The following is a 19,002-nucleotide window of genomic DNA, read 5'->3' as shown; positions in this document are numbered from 1 at the left end:
TAGACAAAACTATCAAGAGAAAGACAAATTAACATAATTGGACTCTTCTGTATTGACCGATATTGGCTGAGTTTATCAAATGTATTTCTGTGGTAATATAGATCTCTTTCTTTGAAAATGTCTTGGAGCCTATATCACAGAAAAATTCTCTTTGAATATAATCTGATTTCTTTTCCTCTGCTTCTATGCTGTACAGACTCTCTCAGCTGTAAAAAGGACCATGCCTGTCCCAATTGTGAGTCCAGTTTTGCCAGTCAGGAAATCTTAGCTGAACACCTTCAGACGTTACACCAAAAACCCAGTGAAGAAAAGGAATTCAAATGCAGAAATTGCGGGAAGAAATTCCCTGTTAAGCAAGCTTTGCAGAGGCAGTAAGTCTGTCACATTATACCCAATTAATAACTGTGTGAAGTAATTGAATTATTTTAACAATTATTGTCGTAGAATTTGATGGGACCCTATGGGTCACTGAGTCCAGTCCCTCCATCAAGGAGACACAGTGGAGAACTGAACTCCCAAACTCTGGCTCCACATCCAGATACTTAAACCACAGAGCTATCCAGCAGTTCTAAATTCAGTCCATTACTTTATAGTTCTTTTACTTAAGGATGAATTCTGTACAAAACTTTAAATGCAGTTGGTGTAAAATGTCTCTCACATTTTAAAAAAATTGATGCAGACATGCCAAAACTTGCTGAAAGATAAGTGTAACATAATTATGTTTTTTTATCAAAGAGCAAGTATGATACGTGAAATGCTAAAAAGTCAGAGGATGTTTGGGAGGTGGGTATGAGAACATGTAATGGTGTTCCATGTGTAGATGCGCTGGCTACGTGACCATGGAAACTGTCTACGGACAAAACGCTGGCTCTATGGCATGAGCCATGATGTGATTCACCATTTTTGCAACATCTCTGAGGATACCGTCTAATTTTTTGCTGCTTTCCCTGGCACAAAGAGCTGCTTGATGTATAATACAATGAAACTGAATGACTGGATGTTTTACTTCTTTACCAAAGAACTGTATGAAACCAGATGTAACCCCCACCATGCAAGGTGCCCCGTCACTAGTAACTGAAACTACCTTTTCTGCTCTTATGTCTTGTGACATAAAAGCCTCCATCACAGCATTGTTAATGTCTCTCTCTTATGTTCTTCGAGGCAAAGACAACAGTTTCACCAGCTCTTTTTTCATGATGTTGCCAACAGCATAATGCAAAATTACTGCTGTGTATGTGTAGGCATCCTTCAGTCTCGAGAGACTATGGTTGCGTGCTCTGAATAGAAGTCTTGGAACAGCATCTAGTGTGGCTGAGAGGGTGAATTCGAGAGTAACAATCCCTTTCATACTGAAGACAAATACAATCTGTTCCCTGTCCAGCTCCCTGGTTTTGCTGGTTTCGGGACAGCCTCTTTGCCTTGGCCTGCTGGAAAAGTGTCTCTTCAAAATGGGAGAGGCCATGATGCACCGCCTGCCTCCAGGCTGAACATTCAGATGCCAAGGTTTCCCATCTGTTGAGGTCCATTCCTAAGGCCTTCAGATCCCATTTGCAGATGTCCTTGTATCGTAGCTGTGGTCTCCCTCTGGGGCGCTTTCCCTGCACTAATTCTCCATACAGGAGATCTTTTGGAATCCAACCATCAGCCATTCTCACGACATGCCCAAGCAAATGTAGGCGTCGCTGTTTCAGTAATGTATACATGCTAAAAATTCCAGCTTGTTCCAGGACTACTCTATTAGGAACTTTGTCCTGGCAGGTGATACCAAAAATGCATCGGAGACAATGCATATGGAACGTGTTCAGCTTCCTCTCCTGCCGTGCACAAAGGGTCCAGGACTCACTGTAGTACAGGAGTGTGCTCAGGACACAGGCTCTATAGACCTGGATCTCGGTATATGCCGTCAGCTTCTTGTTAAGCCATACTCTCCTTGTGAGTCTAGAGAACATGGTAGCTGATTTACCAGTGTGTTTATCCAGCTCAACATCTAATTAAATGCACCCTATTTATAAAGCTTATTAAGTACACTGAAATCCTGGACTTGCTCCCTCCAAAGTAAGCCACCCTCTGAAAAGCAGCTATATGTAGGAGTGCAAACTTTTAAAGTGTTTACCTACATTTTATACACTACATAAAGTGTATACACACGTTTCACTTATTTGAAATATAGTGTTGGAAAAGAATTTTACAGATATCATGACTTATCAGAAAGATAAGTAAAGCAAATTAAGTGTGGACTCTCACTAGAAGCTAAAATAACCAAACAAAGTATCGTACTACAGTGGCATCATGAGAAAAAAAGCTCACTGAAAAAGGCAGCAATGTAGGGAAAGTACAATACAGAAGGAAAAGAGGAAGACTGCACATGAGATGGATTGATTCAATAAAGAAAGCCACAGTCTTTTGTTTGTAAGACCTTTTGTTTGGTGTTGCAGTCAAAGCAAACTTTGGAAGGTTTCTTTTTTGTGGTTTTATGAAAGAGTCTCTCTCTCTCTCTCTCTCTCTCTCTCTCTCTCTCTCTCTCACACACACACACACACACACACACACACACACACACACACACACACACACACACACACACACACACACACACACACACACACACACACACACACACACACACACACTTCGGAAGATTGCTTTTTCATGGTTTTATGAAAGAGTCAGCCTCTCATTCATTCACACACACACACTTTGGAAGGTGCTTTTTTCATGGTTTTATGAAAGTCAGTCTTGCGCGTGCGCGCGTTCCTTCCACCCCTTCCTAAATTTTCTACAATCAGTTGCTTCAGCTCACCATGACCCTGTTTCCTCTCATTACATTTAAACAAACTTGATGAATCCACCCGTCCCTCTCTTGCGCCTTCCTTCCCACCTTAACTGGAGCCTTCCCTCCTGCCTGCAGTCACATCCGGCAGAAGTAGCAATTCACAAGCTGGATTAACTGCCCTGGGCTCTTCTACAGCAGTGAACAATGAAGCAGCTTTATCTACGATCCTCAAAAGAACTGATTTACAAGTACCTGATTTACAAGTGCCCGCAACCAAGGAAGGTAGCAGGGATAGGTGGCTTACGATCCTGAGGTTTACCTGCATGTGTGTGTGTGGAGGGGTAACGATCCGGCGATTTATGGCTTGCGTGCCCATGGAGAGATCTCTGTGTGCCAGCTGTGGCACGTGTGCCATAGATTCGTCATCACTGACCTATGAGAACATACATATTGAAAGCCCAGTTTCTATCTGCATCCATTGTGCCATGGTGACTATTGTCACTGAACGTTTTTGGTGGCGCAGCAGGTTTGTTGAACATCACATCAATGCATTGTGAACCTGTGACTATTAGGGTGTTCATCTTAGTTTTTCCTTCTGCCATTCTTCTCCTAAGGCCTTTTTAGAGACTGTGAGCAGCCTGTTTCCATTACACATGACCATTGCAGGTCAATGGAGCCTCGACCTACAGACTTTTCGACCTGCAGCCACCGTTCCAATACGGATTGATTCCATAAATAGAGGGTCCACTGTAGTATCATGTTAGAAAAATTTTATAATGGTCATGTGTAATGGAAACAGGCTCATAACAAGTCAATCTGGAGTCTCTTTGGAAGAGAGAAGGTATAAATGATTTACACACACACAAACATACAAATAATGTGTTTGTATACTTACATCTAGAGAAGAATATTTTTCTTCAAGGCATTGAAAATCTGAAACGCTTGTGCTTTGCACCATTGTATTTTATTTGAAAATTTTGTAAGCAGACTTCAGAATCTGTTTGAAACAGAATCAAAGTGCCTTAAAGAAATGAAAGAAAATGAAATTATGTGTACAGAATCCATGGTAGAAAATAAGGGAGATCCTATGTCAAATAGTATTACTTTCCATGAAACTACTAATTTTTTGTTCATTCATTGCAGTCTAAGATGTAATATGTATTTCAAAAATTCAGACTACTTAAATAAGCAGTATTTCCCGGGGGGGGGGGGATGACAGCAGCCATTCTCAAAGGTTTCAATGGCAAACATTGGTATATAAGTACTTTTCTGGGATTTAGTGGCTTGATACTTACTTCTGAATAAATATTTTGAATAACTGAAAATATTCAGAGGCCAAATCAATTCTTACATTGAATAGATCCTGTAATATTTGACTTATATTTTCTTTCATTTTTTCTGAAGTGTTCTTCAGTGCACAGAGAATCTCAACATGGGGGATCGTTTGAGAAGTTTTCAGTGTTCTGTTTGCAACACACCTTTCGGCTCAGAATTGAGGTTCCGTGTCCTAATTACCAGACTCCTTTCATCCTGCTGCGAAGTCCCTTTGCATGCTTGCTTGCTTTCAACTTTCCTAGCTGTTTTGAGAATCTTAACTGGGCAAGATGGGAAATACTTTCCTCCTACCTGCAGTAAGTCATGCATGAAGCAACCCTAGAAGTCTATTACACAGCCTGTATTAAATGTATTAGTGCACTCAAAATGCCTGCTGCTTTTTAATTGTTTGAATTTTTTTTGAGGGAGGGGGTTGTCCAGTAGCTCTTCCTCAATGTATTATTTCTTGTCCTTTCTCCAACTCTCCGACATCAGCTACGAGCAGCACAAAGAAGCATGCCGAGGGGATGCCAGATTCATATGTAAGGCTGACAGCTGTGGGAAGAGGTTCAAGAGTAAGGATGCCTTGAAGAAGCACAAGGAAAATGTTCACACTGGTCAGTAAAATCTTTAAACAGCAGTTGATTAATGGCCACTTCCGGTATCAACATTTCCTTTGACCAACACTTCTCAGTGTGGTCGTTGTCTGACCCCCCAAATATATTGGACCCAAGCTCCCATAATCCAGTCAGAATATCCCAGAAGGATCAGGTGACATCCAGCAGAGTCTGTAATCTAAAGAGGACTGGCAGCTAATTCCTTTGTTTCACAACTGGCAAAATGCAGTGAACCCTGAGTTAACAGTGGTTCACAATGTAACCATATGCATTTTCAGCCTTTGTAATAGTAGACATTGACCTTCCAGTAATGTATGAAACTTGTACATATGACCACTTAAAAACTAGAGTGGAAAGATCAGCTGACAGGGTCCTGTCATTGTCCAGGAGATGCCTACATGTGTTCATAGGTCTCATGTTTGTCATCAAGGGGCAGGAGCTCTTGCTACACTGTACTGGATGTATAGGTTTGTTTGTTTGTTTGTTTGGTTTTTTTTTTTTTGAAACAGCAGAAACATTCTTAGGTTGACAAAATCGAAGAGAGCCATGTGGTCTTTATACAATATAACGCAGGAGTAGGTGATACTTTTATTAAACCATTCTTTAAAAAATCATATGATCAACTGGTTCTGTGGATCAGAATACACTTCCTTGGGTATGCACTGGTGTCTTGTTGATAGTGCAGAGAAATTAGAGTCCTGAAAGTTCATAATAGATGGTTGTGTCAAGCTGGTATCATAGAGATAAGTTAGTAAAAGCGCAGGCTGCATCGGCAACCACAGAGAGCTGTCCTGAAACATAATACATTAGAGATGGGATAAAAGTGTAAAATCTTTGTATCCATCAAATGGCCTGTGAAAAATGACACAGGCAGTGGAAAACATTTGGCCTTTCCCTTTGTACTTCTTTATTAAAGCTGTTGGTGGTATGTTCTGTTTCTGTTTTAGGAAACTCAAGGAAAAGGCTGGTGTGCTCCCTGTGCAATAAGAGGTGTTCTTCAGCAACAAATCTTCAAGAGCATCGAAAGGTCAGTAAAAATGAAGGCTGACCCCCAGCAGGTGATGCCTTTGCTAAGGTAAAAAGCAACAGAGTATAGTCACCAGAGAGCTGCTGAAAAGCAACTTATTGGGCAGACTTTTTCATGCTGACAAAGGCAGTAGTTTCCTTGGATCTTAAATATTTATTTTAATAACCACAGTGAATCAAAACTGAAGTGGAAAAAATGTAGTATTTTGTTCCTTTCCCTGCAGCCAGTAGTTTATTTCTATTAAATTTCCGTGTTCTCAGCCATTGTTTCTATTGTACTGTATTTCTGTTTTTCAAGTATATTGCATCAGATCATGAATATATTTTCAATCCATTGTGCTTCAGTACTGCACGTGTAGTTCTGAGAGGTAGCCAAACCACATGAAATTTTCTATAAATAGTATTTCATATGGTTTGTGTGCTTGACATCTAGTCCAAGAGTCAAAGCACTGTATTCTGTGTGATTTTTTAAAAGTGTATCTTTACTTGATTAATCTTCAGGTTTTGAGGGCCAAAAATATTTACTGCTTACTTTAACTGATTATGCAGATAGATTATCTATGTGCCAGTGATTTAGAGAGAGAAAGTTTTCTAGGATATTGGAGCTATGATTCCGGAAATCTGTCTCACCTGAGACAGAAAATTCCATGCATACTTCTTTTTTCCTGCATGACAGAGAAATTAATAATGATGATGATGATGATGATGATGATGATGATGATGATGATGATGATGATGATGATGATGATGATGATGATGATGATGATGATGATAATAATAATAATAATAATAATAATAATAATAATAATAATAATAATAATAATAATAATAATAATAATAATAATAATAATGCCTTTTCATTACATTGGTAGCTGCCCAAGGCAGCTAGTTCACTTTTCCTAATGTTTGGACAGATCCTCTTTGAACATTGAGCTTGAGTTTGAAAAATCCAGTTGCTGCAAAGCTATGAATCTTACTAAGCAGCCTCAGACATATGATGCATGAAGCTGCATTATGTTAGATCATGGGTTCTTCTGCATTCACTGGAAGGAGGAAAAAAACCTTCTGATCTAACACATTAATACTATACAAGGCTAGTAGAAAGAGTAGTCTTCACAGTCTAATTTTCCTTTCAGACCTTTTCTAGTACAACTCCAAGAAACCCCAGCTTCAGGCTTTCCTAGAGGTTCAGACAGTAACTTTACCAAGTTCTGGCATAGTTACTCCTGTCCTGCTGCCCAAGATTCTTTCAAGTGGAGATGTCAAGGATTTGATCTAGGACGTTCTGTGTGTTGTCATGTACCCTACCACTGACTAACCCTTTTTGTAATATTATTACAAGCCATCAGTTGAGAATGTCTCATAAATTTAGACTCATGAGGATTTGTTTCCTTTCACTGGAAACATTTACCCATGTCCAGAGCACCCAATGAAATAATGTCTTTACATTTTGTATCTAATCAGCTTAATGAAGATCTTCATTTAAAGGCAAAGAAGAAAACCAACTGTGACACAGTTTTTAGAGGGTAGCGCTAAAGAATGAAAAATCTGTCTCACAGACATATATGTGTAAATCCTGCATAAAGCCTGGGACTAGCCTGCTATTTAGAACTGTCTTAAAAGTTTGCAAGGTCAGAACATATTGCTTGGATTAGTGAATCTCTTTAGGGGCTTATAGTATTAACTGAGTTCTAAGAAAGAAAGAAAAAACAATGAGACAGATTTATGGACTGCAAATATGTAGCTGTAAGGAAGTACCGAATCTGAGCGGTATCCCCAAAACTGTTTCTTAATTTAAACACTCAAAAAAGATTGTTAACATGCCCCCCACATCACACATTTGTCCTATTTCTCCATTGTCTGTTGCTGTAGGTACATTTCTCCATTCTCTGCCCAGTTCCATTATGGAGATGGGAAGAGAAAAGAGATGATAGACAGTTATTGAAGGAAGTAAGGCACAGGAGATGCAGGAGTATCTACCTACTCCTATGTAGTCATTGTGCTGTTAACAGTAAAGTTCCCCACCAAAACTGGTTACCAGGGTAGATATATGAATGATAGTCCAGTCCCTAACACAAGTAAATCAGTGGCAGCATCAAGGATGAAGATTTCAATGATATTCCACTCAGTTTTTGCCAAACAGACTTGGGTAATGACTCAGTAGTAGTGTCATAACAACAGATAGATATGAATATCTAGGCTGGGAATATAACAATAGCATTCCCTATTGTTTCCTCTTTGTAGTCTATGTGCAGTCACACATAGAGGTTCTCTGACTTCTCTGAACCACTGATTGGAAATGTCTAGCTTGGCTAGTATCATGATCACTGCCTTATTTTCACCTTCAGGACACACGCTCCAAGAATATGGCCCCCTTTTGACAGTGGTATTTGCAGGCAAACTTCACTTGTTTATATTGAACTGGCTAGACCAAAAAAGAAAAAGAAAAAAAGTTTTCTTTCTCTCTCTTTGAGTACTTTGCCAGGCCAATGATACACTATTGGGGGGAGGCAAAAAAAAAAATGGTCTCATATATTGGGACTGAGTGTCTCTCTGTAGTTGAAAGGTGCAGAATGCAGGCTCAGGGACAAACTGCACACTGTAGCTTCTATTAGAAATGGAAATCTGTTCCAGAAATGTGATTCAGGTGGGCCTTTCTGACTGAGCAGTCATAGATTAAAATGAAGTCTGAGCCTATTTTCTGATGACCAGTTACAAAACAAAAATAAGCTACTTTACAAACCTCAGGATGTATGGAAAAGCTCCTGCTAAGACAATCAGACATTTTCAGCATGCAAGAAATTCCCTGTTCTGATGATGGACTATCTATAGCATATAGGTTGGCCCTCAGTGAAAGAGCATTAAGGTTTACAGCTTCCTGGGATGCATAGTTAATAGTTTCTCTCTGTCCGGACCAACCAGAAGGCTGGCTGAAGCTCAGGCAACTTCTTGTTGTCTTTTCCTTCCCTTCAGTTTCACTTGGGAGGTTTTTTTAACACTAGCTCCCTTCCTGGCCTTGTGCTAATGGCCAGTCCCACAGGGCACCAGCTGCAGAGCAATCAGTGGTCTCCTCTTACTGCAAAAAAGGAGAAGCAGGTTGCTTTGTCAATACTGTCTTAATATCATCTCCTCCTGCTCATTTAACAGTAATGTGTTAAATCACTGGCATCTCTTATTCTAGAGAAAATGAGCCAGTAATTGGCCTCACTGTTTCTTCAGTGGCCCAGTGCCTCTTCCTCAACTGCAGGTAGTTAAGGAGATGGATACAGCCAGATCCACATCGGAGAGAGAATTAGAAATCATATTTCTGATTGCTCTCATCCATTTTGCCTTTCTCCACTTCCACCAGCCAAGTGTGCCACCTCTGTTACAGCAGATCATGGGTAGCCCCATTGTTCCTTAGGTAAGTTTCATGAACAGGTCATCAGCTCCACTCATCCTGATTGCCAGTCATGAGTGATCACCTCTGCCACTTGATGCTTCCTGATGTAAGGTTGTGTGTATGCCCACAGACATGGGCTGAGAAAATGGGAGCTGTTATCTTTGAACCATGTATGCTGAGACTGAAGAAGGCCCCTGCCAGAGTGCTAGTGTACCTTTAGATAGTTCTAAAATGAGGACCCGTTCAGTCACTGCATCCATATATAAGTGAGTGCACAGATAACTACACAAAGGACCCAAGTTATAGGTAAGCAATAATTTTTCCATCGCACGAAATCAGTGCTGCTTTCTTTTCAAGCTTTATATACACAGCATATATTTTTATCTATACCTTATGCCTCTGCTCTTTTAGAGCAAAAATTATGTAGCTGATATTATTTCAATGGAAACATTTCCATAACTTTTATTTCGAGGGAATGCTTTTATAAAAGTCACTATATATTCCAGAATATAGTATTACTATCAATACAGTAAGTATAAGTAATTAGGTTACGGTTTGGGGACCAAACAACTCCGGGAGGCAGTGGAAGATAGGAGGGCCTGGCGTGCTCTGGTCCATGGGGTCACAAAGAGTCGGACACGACTAAATGACGACGACGTTGGGGGCTCTGTTGTAATCTGTGCTCACTAGAATTAACTTTAATTTTGGGAGCATGTGGTTGTTAAGCAAGAGATCATTAAAGAAAAAAGTATATCTATCTGTATTTGTGTAATTCTGAGCAAAGAAGTTATTACAGCCTGCTTTCTGTTTGAGATGTTCTTTTATAGTTTAAGATATGTGATCTTGTGTAAGACATACACTAAATTATATTAAATATTCATATTGCAGGTTCATGAGATCTTTGAGTGTCAAGAATGTGACAAGAAATTTATTTCAGCCAACCAGCTAAAACGCCATATGATAACTCATTCAGGTAAAAAGAAAAATCCCATTCACAATGAAATCAGTATTCAATATATTACCTTGAACTGTTTGGGTTTGTATTTGCGTTAGCAAGCATATTACACATGCTCTTTGTATAGAGTTTGGGAACAATTAACAGAGCAAAAAACAAAAAAGGAGTAGAGTTTTACAAAGCCGTTGTGTAATTATTTCTACAATCTACTTAAACCGGTTGGCTTAGGTTTAAGATAATAGCAATACTAACTTGAATAAGATAGGGTCTGGAGTCTTAAACAATTTGTTGCAACACTTTCTTCCAGTTAAGTGTGCTTGGTGCTGGTATCTCCCTTGAATCATTTAACTCAAAGTACTAGTTTAATTGTTTTGTGGGTTTCAGCCTGCATATATAATACTAACACATTCTGTTATGTATTCCTTTCTGTTATCCCTCCCTCTCCTGATATGCCCCTGCTGTTTCCTTCCATTATGGTCTTGTGTCTTGAAACTTGATCCAGCTGTTTGCTTGTAAAATCTTGATGGGGGCATTGCATGGTAGAAAGTAATCTAAGTGATGCAGGGATGACTTGTAGAGGTAGCGATATTCAAGGACTGATGGTGGCAGGAGAAAGATAAAGTGGCAGGCCTTTCCTTTTGCTCTTGCTTCTAGATGTCTGGAAGGGGTTTCCACAGGCTAAAGCAGACCCCCCCCCCCACTTGAGGCAGTAGCAGCATTAGCATTTTACTTGGCTCTTGATGGAACTGGCAGAAGGACCTCCTTCCTGAAGCTGCAAGAATTACTGCATTGCCTAATCAGACTCTGCCACCTATTCCACTTTTTTAAACTCTGTAATATCTGTGGCTTTCATGGGGAGGCACATTTGTTCCCTTCTCCGGATGCTTTCAAACCGGTTTTCAACATTGCAAACACAGCTAATTGCTTGCTATTTCCATATCATGGCATTTTCCGAGTGCATTTTTGAAAAACAAACATAAAATTTACTTCTCAGAGGCATTTAGCTGGCTGTTGATATTATGGATTAGAATACTGTACTGCTGGCTTTAACTAGCAACTGAACCACGTAACTGTATACATACCAACTGGGTTTTAATGAAACAGATATGCTATATATATTGCTAGTTGTGTTTTAAAACAGTTAAACTGTCATGCCGTCTTTTCAGTTTTGTAGTCTGGCAACAGGCTTTGCCTCTTTGAAGTTGTTCTCTTTTGATTTAAGCTAATTAATCAGAGTTTCGTTTTTGCCGTGATTGTTGCAAAGAACGTGCCAATTTCTCGAGATGCTCCATAGCTTATATTTTATGAAGCGACTTAACTGTGTAAAGTAAAGGGCATTAGATGTCTTTCTAATTGGTTTAATCTTAATTGGGTTGACTTCATTGCAGAAATCTCTCTGAGGAGATGGCTGTCTCTGCCTTTCATCTTCTACCCCTGTATAAACAGGAGATTAAATGTCCCCCCACTCATTTTCTGCAGAAAAACGCCCCTACACCTGCGAGGTTTGCAATAAGTCCTTCAAACGGCTTGATCAAGTGACTGCACACAAAATAATACACAGTGAAGATAAGCCCTATAAATGCAAGCTTTGTGGAAAGGGATTTGCCCACAGAAATGTTTACAAGAATCACAAGAAGGTAAACAAAAAAGCACCAAAAAAGTTAAGAAAACAAACAAACACCAGTCTGCTGTTATTGTTTACAGCTCTGTCAGTACTGCAGCTGTTGCTCATTTTGATGATGGATCAGTACGCTTTGGCATGCTTAGAAACAAGAGCTTCAAATCTTTCAAAATATATTAGCTAACATTCTGTGGAGGTAACCTGTATTTCAAGATAATAAACAAATTCCTGGTTATTGTTTGGTGTTTCTTTTACTTAGCCCAAACTAGTTACATTGATTTTATTCCTGTAGGAATATTTAACTTTTTAAAAAAAAGTTGGAAACTGATACTGATGTTGTAGTCAATATGTTCTCTTTGTGGCTACCAGGAGAAACATTACAATTTCTCTTGCATTTCAGTGAAACACCACTGCAGCCATCGACAGAAACTCTGCCTTTAAAATACAGAGGAACCACACATTCAGTCTCCACTAAGAGGCTCCTGGCTGTGTGATTTAAGCTCCAATCTGCCTGCTCTAATTTCGATAATGCCTGTCATTACTTCTGACCCTGGGTTACATATTCAATGGCACGGCTGCACCCTTGACTGCTGCTGCTTTAGAACTGCGAGAGTGTAAAAAAATTATCCGGCTGGCTTCCTGCTTAGTCTTTGGAATCCCTTGCTCATTCCCTCCCCTTCTCCACTGCCCCTGACCCAACACTTTGATGAAACAGATATACCAATAACTCTGTATTTTTCACAGTTTGGCTCACGTTATATGCCATCTGGGAATTTGGCACTGGATCTTTGCACCATCTTTTGTATTTTTAGCCATAAATCATATGAAAGTAATAATAATAAGCAGCATGCTTCTTGCAGGGTGAAACAACGGTGACCGTTCTAACCCAGACAGGATGCATGAGCCTGTTGAAGGACAGACTAGCTTGCGTTCACATTGGGATCGTAGCTTTTGTGTGTAAAATCTTTGTTGTTGTAAATACTATACAAAGTGGCTGCATTAGATGAGTAGGACTGAAAGAGTCTCTAAGCAGTCTTTGAGCCAAAGGAGATGAAGGAAAGGAAATAACTCACTTCTATAGTTCCTATGATTTAATGAACAACATTCATTTAAAATCACCTACATATTTTTTATTCAGGATCCAAAATACAACATGCCCCGAAGATGATCAAAGTAAGAACAGCTGGATAGGTCACTAGTTTAGGGTATATGGTTGCAGAACCAGATGTTGGGAGTTTGATTCCCCACCATACCTCCTTAAGAATGGCTGGACTTGATGATCTATAGGCTTCCTTCCATCTCTGAAGTTCTAGGATTATCCATTACTTTGAGAGGATTGAAGTTCTTTTGTGGAAGTGCAGCCATATCAGTGCAGGTGAGGGAACAGGACTAAGTTCTGGAATCTCTCATATAGACTGGGATGGATTTCTGTCACAGATTTTAGAACTTAGGTTTGTAGTATGGTGATGATATTGGACAAAGTAGGTCAAGGAGAGATTGAATACAGTTTGTGTGAATTACTTCCTGAACACCCCACATTTAGAATCCTTGTGCTCCACTGATATGTCTTCAGTTTACAAAATAATATGCATACTAGGTATCTTTTAACAGATACCTCTTTTCTTTGTTAAGTGAACTGTTGTTTCAAAATTGGCTTGCCAGATTCTACCAAGATCTGTCTAGTAATCTGTTCTTGGCAAGAATCCCACCAGTCAGCAATCCCAAGATGGGCACTTCATCCTGGCTAGTAATTTACCAAGAAATCATTGCTCACTTTCTAAGACACACAACACTATAGGTCTAGTTCAACTTCTGTCAGTTATGTGGACTGATCCAACCTGGATGTTTTGTATAATCACTTCTGCAACTGTATGCTGTGGGGCAGGTCAGGACGCAGAATAGAATTCTGAAGCCATAGTGCCTCCAACAGCTGTGTTCTGCTTAGCTTTGATTTAATATTTTGCCAGGCTTGGATGCTTTCAGGTGTATTTGGATAGCCTTGAGACCTGGAATGGTTAATGTGAAGCTTAAACCCTTAAAAAGTGAATAGTTCCTGCCTACACTACCTGTTGTTCCACTTTTCTTTTCTTTTTTAAGAGTATGTAAAAATTGGCATCTGCGACCCTAAATGAGCTACAATGTCTCTTAACAGAAGACAGACAATATCAGCTTTCTTCTGTTTTAAATTTTTATAGTTTCAGAGATAAGAGTGGGGAAACATGATAGCACTGTACTCTGAAAGTCCAGAAACTTGATGGCATGTAAAAATTAGCTGTAATTCACTCATTTTCTACATGTTTTATAGACCTCTTAACTTTACGCACAGAACTGAAAGGTTAAGACGCGTAAGGATTTCACATTTAAAGTTAACAATTCTGAAACAAGGATGTCTTCATGCCTAGTGCCTGGTTCCTAGCGTTCAACTAGAGATTTTATGGCAGCTTGTGCTGGTTCGTTTTTCGACCAGACAGGTGTTCGGTGCTTCCCCGTCCCGCCTTCTCTAGTGGGTGCCCAGTGAAAGGCAGTGCCCTGGCTTCCCTGCCCCGCCTCTTCCAGGTGCTGCATCTGAATGGGTGCTGGTTAGAAGAGGTGGAACTGGGAAGCTCTGAACATCTGTTCACCCAAAAAAAAAAGAACCAGCACAAACCGACAGTTTGATGGTTCATGACCTTCTCTACATCCAACATAAAAATACCTGCAGATTATATTAAAATGAAATAAAGGGAATGTGGTTATTTATATTTATAACTTAGGGCAAAAGCAGGTGCAATGTGCTATAGAAGTAGCCCCATTAGTCCATGAGCCTGGCCACTGCATCTCAAAATAGTTACTGTGTTGCTGGAAAAGTCGCAGAAGGAAATAACTCAAATGATGAAGGGCCTGGAGCTTTTCTCCTATAGGTTTTTTTTTAAAAAAAAGTTAAAAAGAGAGTGAACACAATGCACGGTAGAGGTGTACATAATTCTGCAGGGCGTTGGGGAAATGAATAGGGAGAAGGTTTTCTCCACCATAGTACTGGACTCATTGAGTGCAGTTGAATGATAGTTTCTGCACCTTTTGCATAATTAATATTAGATCACACATTTGCAGAGGAGAGGGAGGGAAATGAGACAAAAAGTTGGAGAAAATGAGCAATATTTATTTGAGTTTACAAAGCTGAACCCCAAGCAAATGAGGGAAAAGAAAGGTTGGTGCTCCGTGGACAAATTAACTTAATGTATTAGGTGGCCCATAGTCATTATTTGAATGCGTAACCTGCCTGAAATGCAGTTGTGGTACACAATTCTTCTGTTCATAGAATTATAGACTAATAAAGTTGGGTCTATAAGGCCACCATGTCCAACCCCCCTGCTTAATTCAGGAATACAAATTAAAGGATATCTGCCAGAAACTTATCTAAGTTTCTCTTGAATGCCTCCTGTGTTGGAGCACTTATCACCTTTTGAGGTAATTGGTTCCGCTATTGTACTGCTCTAACAGTTAGGAAGTTTTTCCTGATGTTCAATTGAAATCTGACTTCCTGTAACTTAAGCCCATTGTTGCTTGTCCTGCACTCTAGGATGATTGAGAACAGATCCTGCCCCTCCTCTGTATGACAGCCTTTCAAGTATTTGAAAAGTGTTATCATGTCACCCGTTTATCTTCTTTTCTCAAGGCTAAGCATGCCTAATTCTTTCAGCTTTGGGCACCCTAGAACCAAAGAGGGAAGTTGAGAAGGTTGCATTGCCTTCTCTTCTGACAAGAGACTGGTGCTCACATGACTGACCCCTTTAAAGGACCTACCAGCAATGGAGGGAATCTCATGAGATCTCCCCCAGCAAGGTATAGTTTGACTCCTCACACTTGCTGCAACAGCTCCCCCTCCAATGCATGCTTGGGCATATAAGTTCAGTTCTTCTCTAGTCAAAGAGAAAAAGTCAATTAAGAGACTTGAGAGAAACATTGCCATGCAGACAACATACGTTATGGGGTTAGATTGGAGCCAAAGTATACAGCAAAAAGGTTTCCTAATCACTGAAAACCAAAATGGCTTGAATCCTATCAGGCCATTGCTCCGGAGTAAGTGAAATCATGTAAGTTATAGTGGTGAATGGCATCTAATTAATAAGGTCCTGGTCCTGTGCTAGTCATGTGACCAGGCACATGACTCACACCTTGTTAATTACCTGTAATTTGCCACTGCAATTTACATAATTTCATTTACTCCAGAATAAAATTTCAATAGGAACCAGTTAGTTAAAAAGATAGTTCCAATGGATTAGCTAGTTATTGTTATAAATATAAACATTGAAAAAGTAGTGTATTGCTTCCAGGTTTCTCAAAAATAATAAACTAATTGCTTACTAAAGGATACAGTTACACCGTAAAAGGCATGACCTTACTTATTGCTAAGTTTCAATGAGAATATAATGTAGTTATCAGTATACAAAAAATGAATTAATTACAAATAATAGTATTCTGTAATTAGTTACTTCCAATCTAGATGAAACCTGTCAAAGAACTGCTAAGACACCCCTTAATGTTTTATTCTGAACTGAAATTCTAAAATACAGTGCAGGCTTATAGTTCCAAAATACATACAGTGAGCAAATCTAATAGTAAGGCATTAGTTTAGAGTCTCTTTTCATCTTTGCTAGTTGCAACAGAGATGTTTTGATTGAAAATTCAAATGAACACAGACAACCAAAACATGCTTTCAGATTTGATGTTTTCATATATATCTATATAAACATAAAATATATATTTTATACAGACAGACAGATAAATAATCTTGTGGTCATTTCATTCCACTGGTATTAAAAGTGTGTATTTTAAAATGTTTGATGAAAAACAGGAATTGGTGATTGTGCGCATTTGGAGAATGTTATCTTGATGCCTATGTATAATTTTTTATGATTATAAAAGGGCATTGGGTAAAAGACCAATGGAGGAAATGCCTCCATTGGGAGGAAACAGTATTCAAACTGCAGCATAAACCATCAATGTATAGCATAGGTGTGCATGTTTGTGTTTTTGTAGTCCAGAAAACCCTATCTGCACACTTCCAGTGTATCTTGGTCTTTGAATCACTGTGACCACAGAAAACAAAATTCTGCCTGTACTTGACCAAGAGGTGAGAGCCAGTTTAAACATTACAACTTGCATGTAGAGGCTGATGAAAAGCATTTATCTTCTTCTCCTGCATGACAGGCATGAAATGTTAAAGCTTCTTACCATATGTATTGGCTGAAACCTGTAGAACTCTTGTATGCCAGTACCAGAAACTGCCCAGGATGTGCATTACTAGTGTGGAAATGCTGTACATGTTTTGGCAAAAGAATGGGATAAGAAGCTTTTAAACATTCCTCTAAATGCTTATTAGCAGCCTGCCTGCGAATGACGTAGCATATAAATTGGTTTGGTAATTCCTGCAGAGAAGCAGCTGCGGTGATAGTCCTCATACTAGCAGCTCAGAAACAGAAGAGCCAGTGAAGAGCAGTTAAACACTTAGGGAAATGATGATGTAACTACCATAAGTAAGACTAAGAGCTTGTTTACATGTTCAGCAAAGAGAATATTATTTTTATTCTCTAAGGCTTTCATGGCCGGGATCTGATGGTCCTGGAAAACAGCCCGAAAAACCCACAACAACCATCAGAATATTATTTGTTGGAGAGATAACAACTGAATCAATGATACTTTCTGCAGATAAAAAAATCCCAAAGGCTATTAAACTTTGGCATTCAAAGTGTACTTTTTTGCAGTGAATTCTTGACTGTGTCCACCTAAATACCTCCAGTAATTCCTGAATTGTTGTGTTGAAAGTTCATTAAGTTGACATAAGTGGGAAGTCACAAACTCATGAATCCAGAAATACTTTCCCATTCCTTCATTTCGATCACCGATCAGTTCTGCCCTGATCCTATTAAATAATCCAAAGTTAACTCTATTTAAGGAGTTGTAAGACCAGCGGCTAAAGATACCTACTAGTCCCTACTAAAGTAAACCTTCCAAATTAATGATATTCGCAGATTTAGTAAGTCATGTTCATTCAGCAGGTTTACTGTAGTTGGGACCTACCATTAGATTTAGTTCCAAAATAGCCTATCACCTAAACAAATCCCAAGTGTGCTTTTCGGTGGGTGGGGGGGGGAATTTAAAAGAAATGAATCTTTTTTTTTTTCACTCATGCATGGTGCCAGATTAACAGCCCTAGAGACTGAAGCCTTCTATTTATCCACAGAACAGGTACAACACAGTCAGCAGCAGTGCAAGCTTCCCCACAGCAAAGTATCATCCAAATGTCTCAGCCCTGTTCTGGAGGATCCACCTGTTGAGGTGAGAAGGTAGTTCAGTCTCTTTCTATCCAGGCATGATTTGGCTTTTTTGTAACAGCTGCTATTAAGAGGCATACCAAGACACCAACCGGTGGCATGAGTGTTGCCTAAAAATATCCCAGCTTGTGCAAACCATAAGAAGTGTCATGAAATGACAACACACACATTTGCTTTGTGTAAGCAAGGTACATTTTAAGAATATGGCACACTAGCCTTTCTTGAGGGGGAGGTACATTTCACCCAAGTAGTAAGTTTCATTATGCGTGAAACTATTTGTCCCCCTGTAGTTACTCCATGTGTATGTTCAACAGGGAATAAGGAGTTACACTATAGTACAGCCTCTGAGTAGATAATACTATAGAGTGAAAGTCAATATATGAGCTGTTGTGGTCATGCCATCAGCAGATTTCATTGTAAAGTTCATAGAAATTGTTATGAAAAGCAGTTAAGTTACATAAAAATATGTAATAGATCTTGATACAGAAAATGCATCTAATGAGACACATTTTTAGCTTATATCCTCATTGCTCTTAGCAAATGTTTGCCTGTAGTTTCTGTGACAGAATATTATCTGTCAGACTAAAAGAAAAGAGACAGAGAAAGAGAGACACAGAGGGATAATATGCCAGTGATCTTCCTCGATTCAAAGTAGTGAGCTAATAAGCTCATTACGGAGATTTCAGTAATATAATAGAAGAAAAAGAAACAATTTCTTGTTCCAATTTCTTCTCCCATAAATCTTCATTTAAAATATCCAAGAGTAAATACCATTGTTTACTTGGGGATACTCAGTTTTTCCCATTTTTTAGAATGGAAACTGACAGAAACTGGATAAATGCCAAATAAAAAAGGAGAATAGGTTTCTACACTCTGTCTGTAAGCCATGTGTTGGCTAATATTGTTCCTTACTTCTCCTCTGCATTGTTAGATAGCAACCTAGTTGCTAGTGTGAACTATCAGATTTTTCTCTTTAAATATATTTTCAGTGTGTTAAACA

General features: G+C 39.2%; 1 protein-coding gene across 4 annotated transcripts in view; it reads left to right on the top strand.

Moving 5' to 3' along the window:
- PRDM5 (PR/SET domain 5) overlaps positions 1-19,002 on the top strand; it is a 106,234-nt gene that overhangs the window by 33,418 nt on the left and 53,814 nt on the right. For 3 of the 4 annotated variants that reach the window (XR_012087759.2, XM_020781539.3, XM_073001708.2), the window contains exons 5-10: positions 197-371; positions 4,178-4,270; positions 4,583-4,704; positions 5,652-5,731; positions 10,001-10,085; positions 11,547-11,704. Coding sequence is in view for 3 of the 4 variants with exons in the window: in XM_020781539.3 (XP_020637198.2) it covers positions 197-371; positions 4,178-4,270; positions 4,583-4,704; positions 5,652-5,731; positions 10,001-10,085; positions 11,547-11,704 (713 nt within the window). In the remaining variant the exon portion in view is untranslated. Of the gene's footprint in view, positions 1-196; positions 372-4,177; positions 4,271-4,582; positions 4,705-5,651; positions 5,732-10,000; positions 10,086-11,546; positions 11,705-17,911; positions 18,007-19,002 lie in introns of all 4 variants that reach the window. The other variant, XM_020781540.3, reaches the window with a different exon arrangement.

The sequence above is a fragment of the Pogona vitticeps genome, chromosome 5, assembly GCF_051106095.1.
Source record: "Pogona vitticeps strain Pit_001003342236 chromosome 5, PviZW2.1, whole genome shotgun sequence".
Lineage (NCBI taxonomy): Eukaryota > Metazoa > Chordata > Lepidosauria > Squamata > Agamidae > Pogona > Pogona vitticeps.
This window is presented reverse-complemented; position numbering and strand designations above follow the sequence as displayed.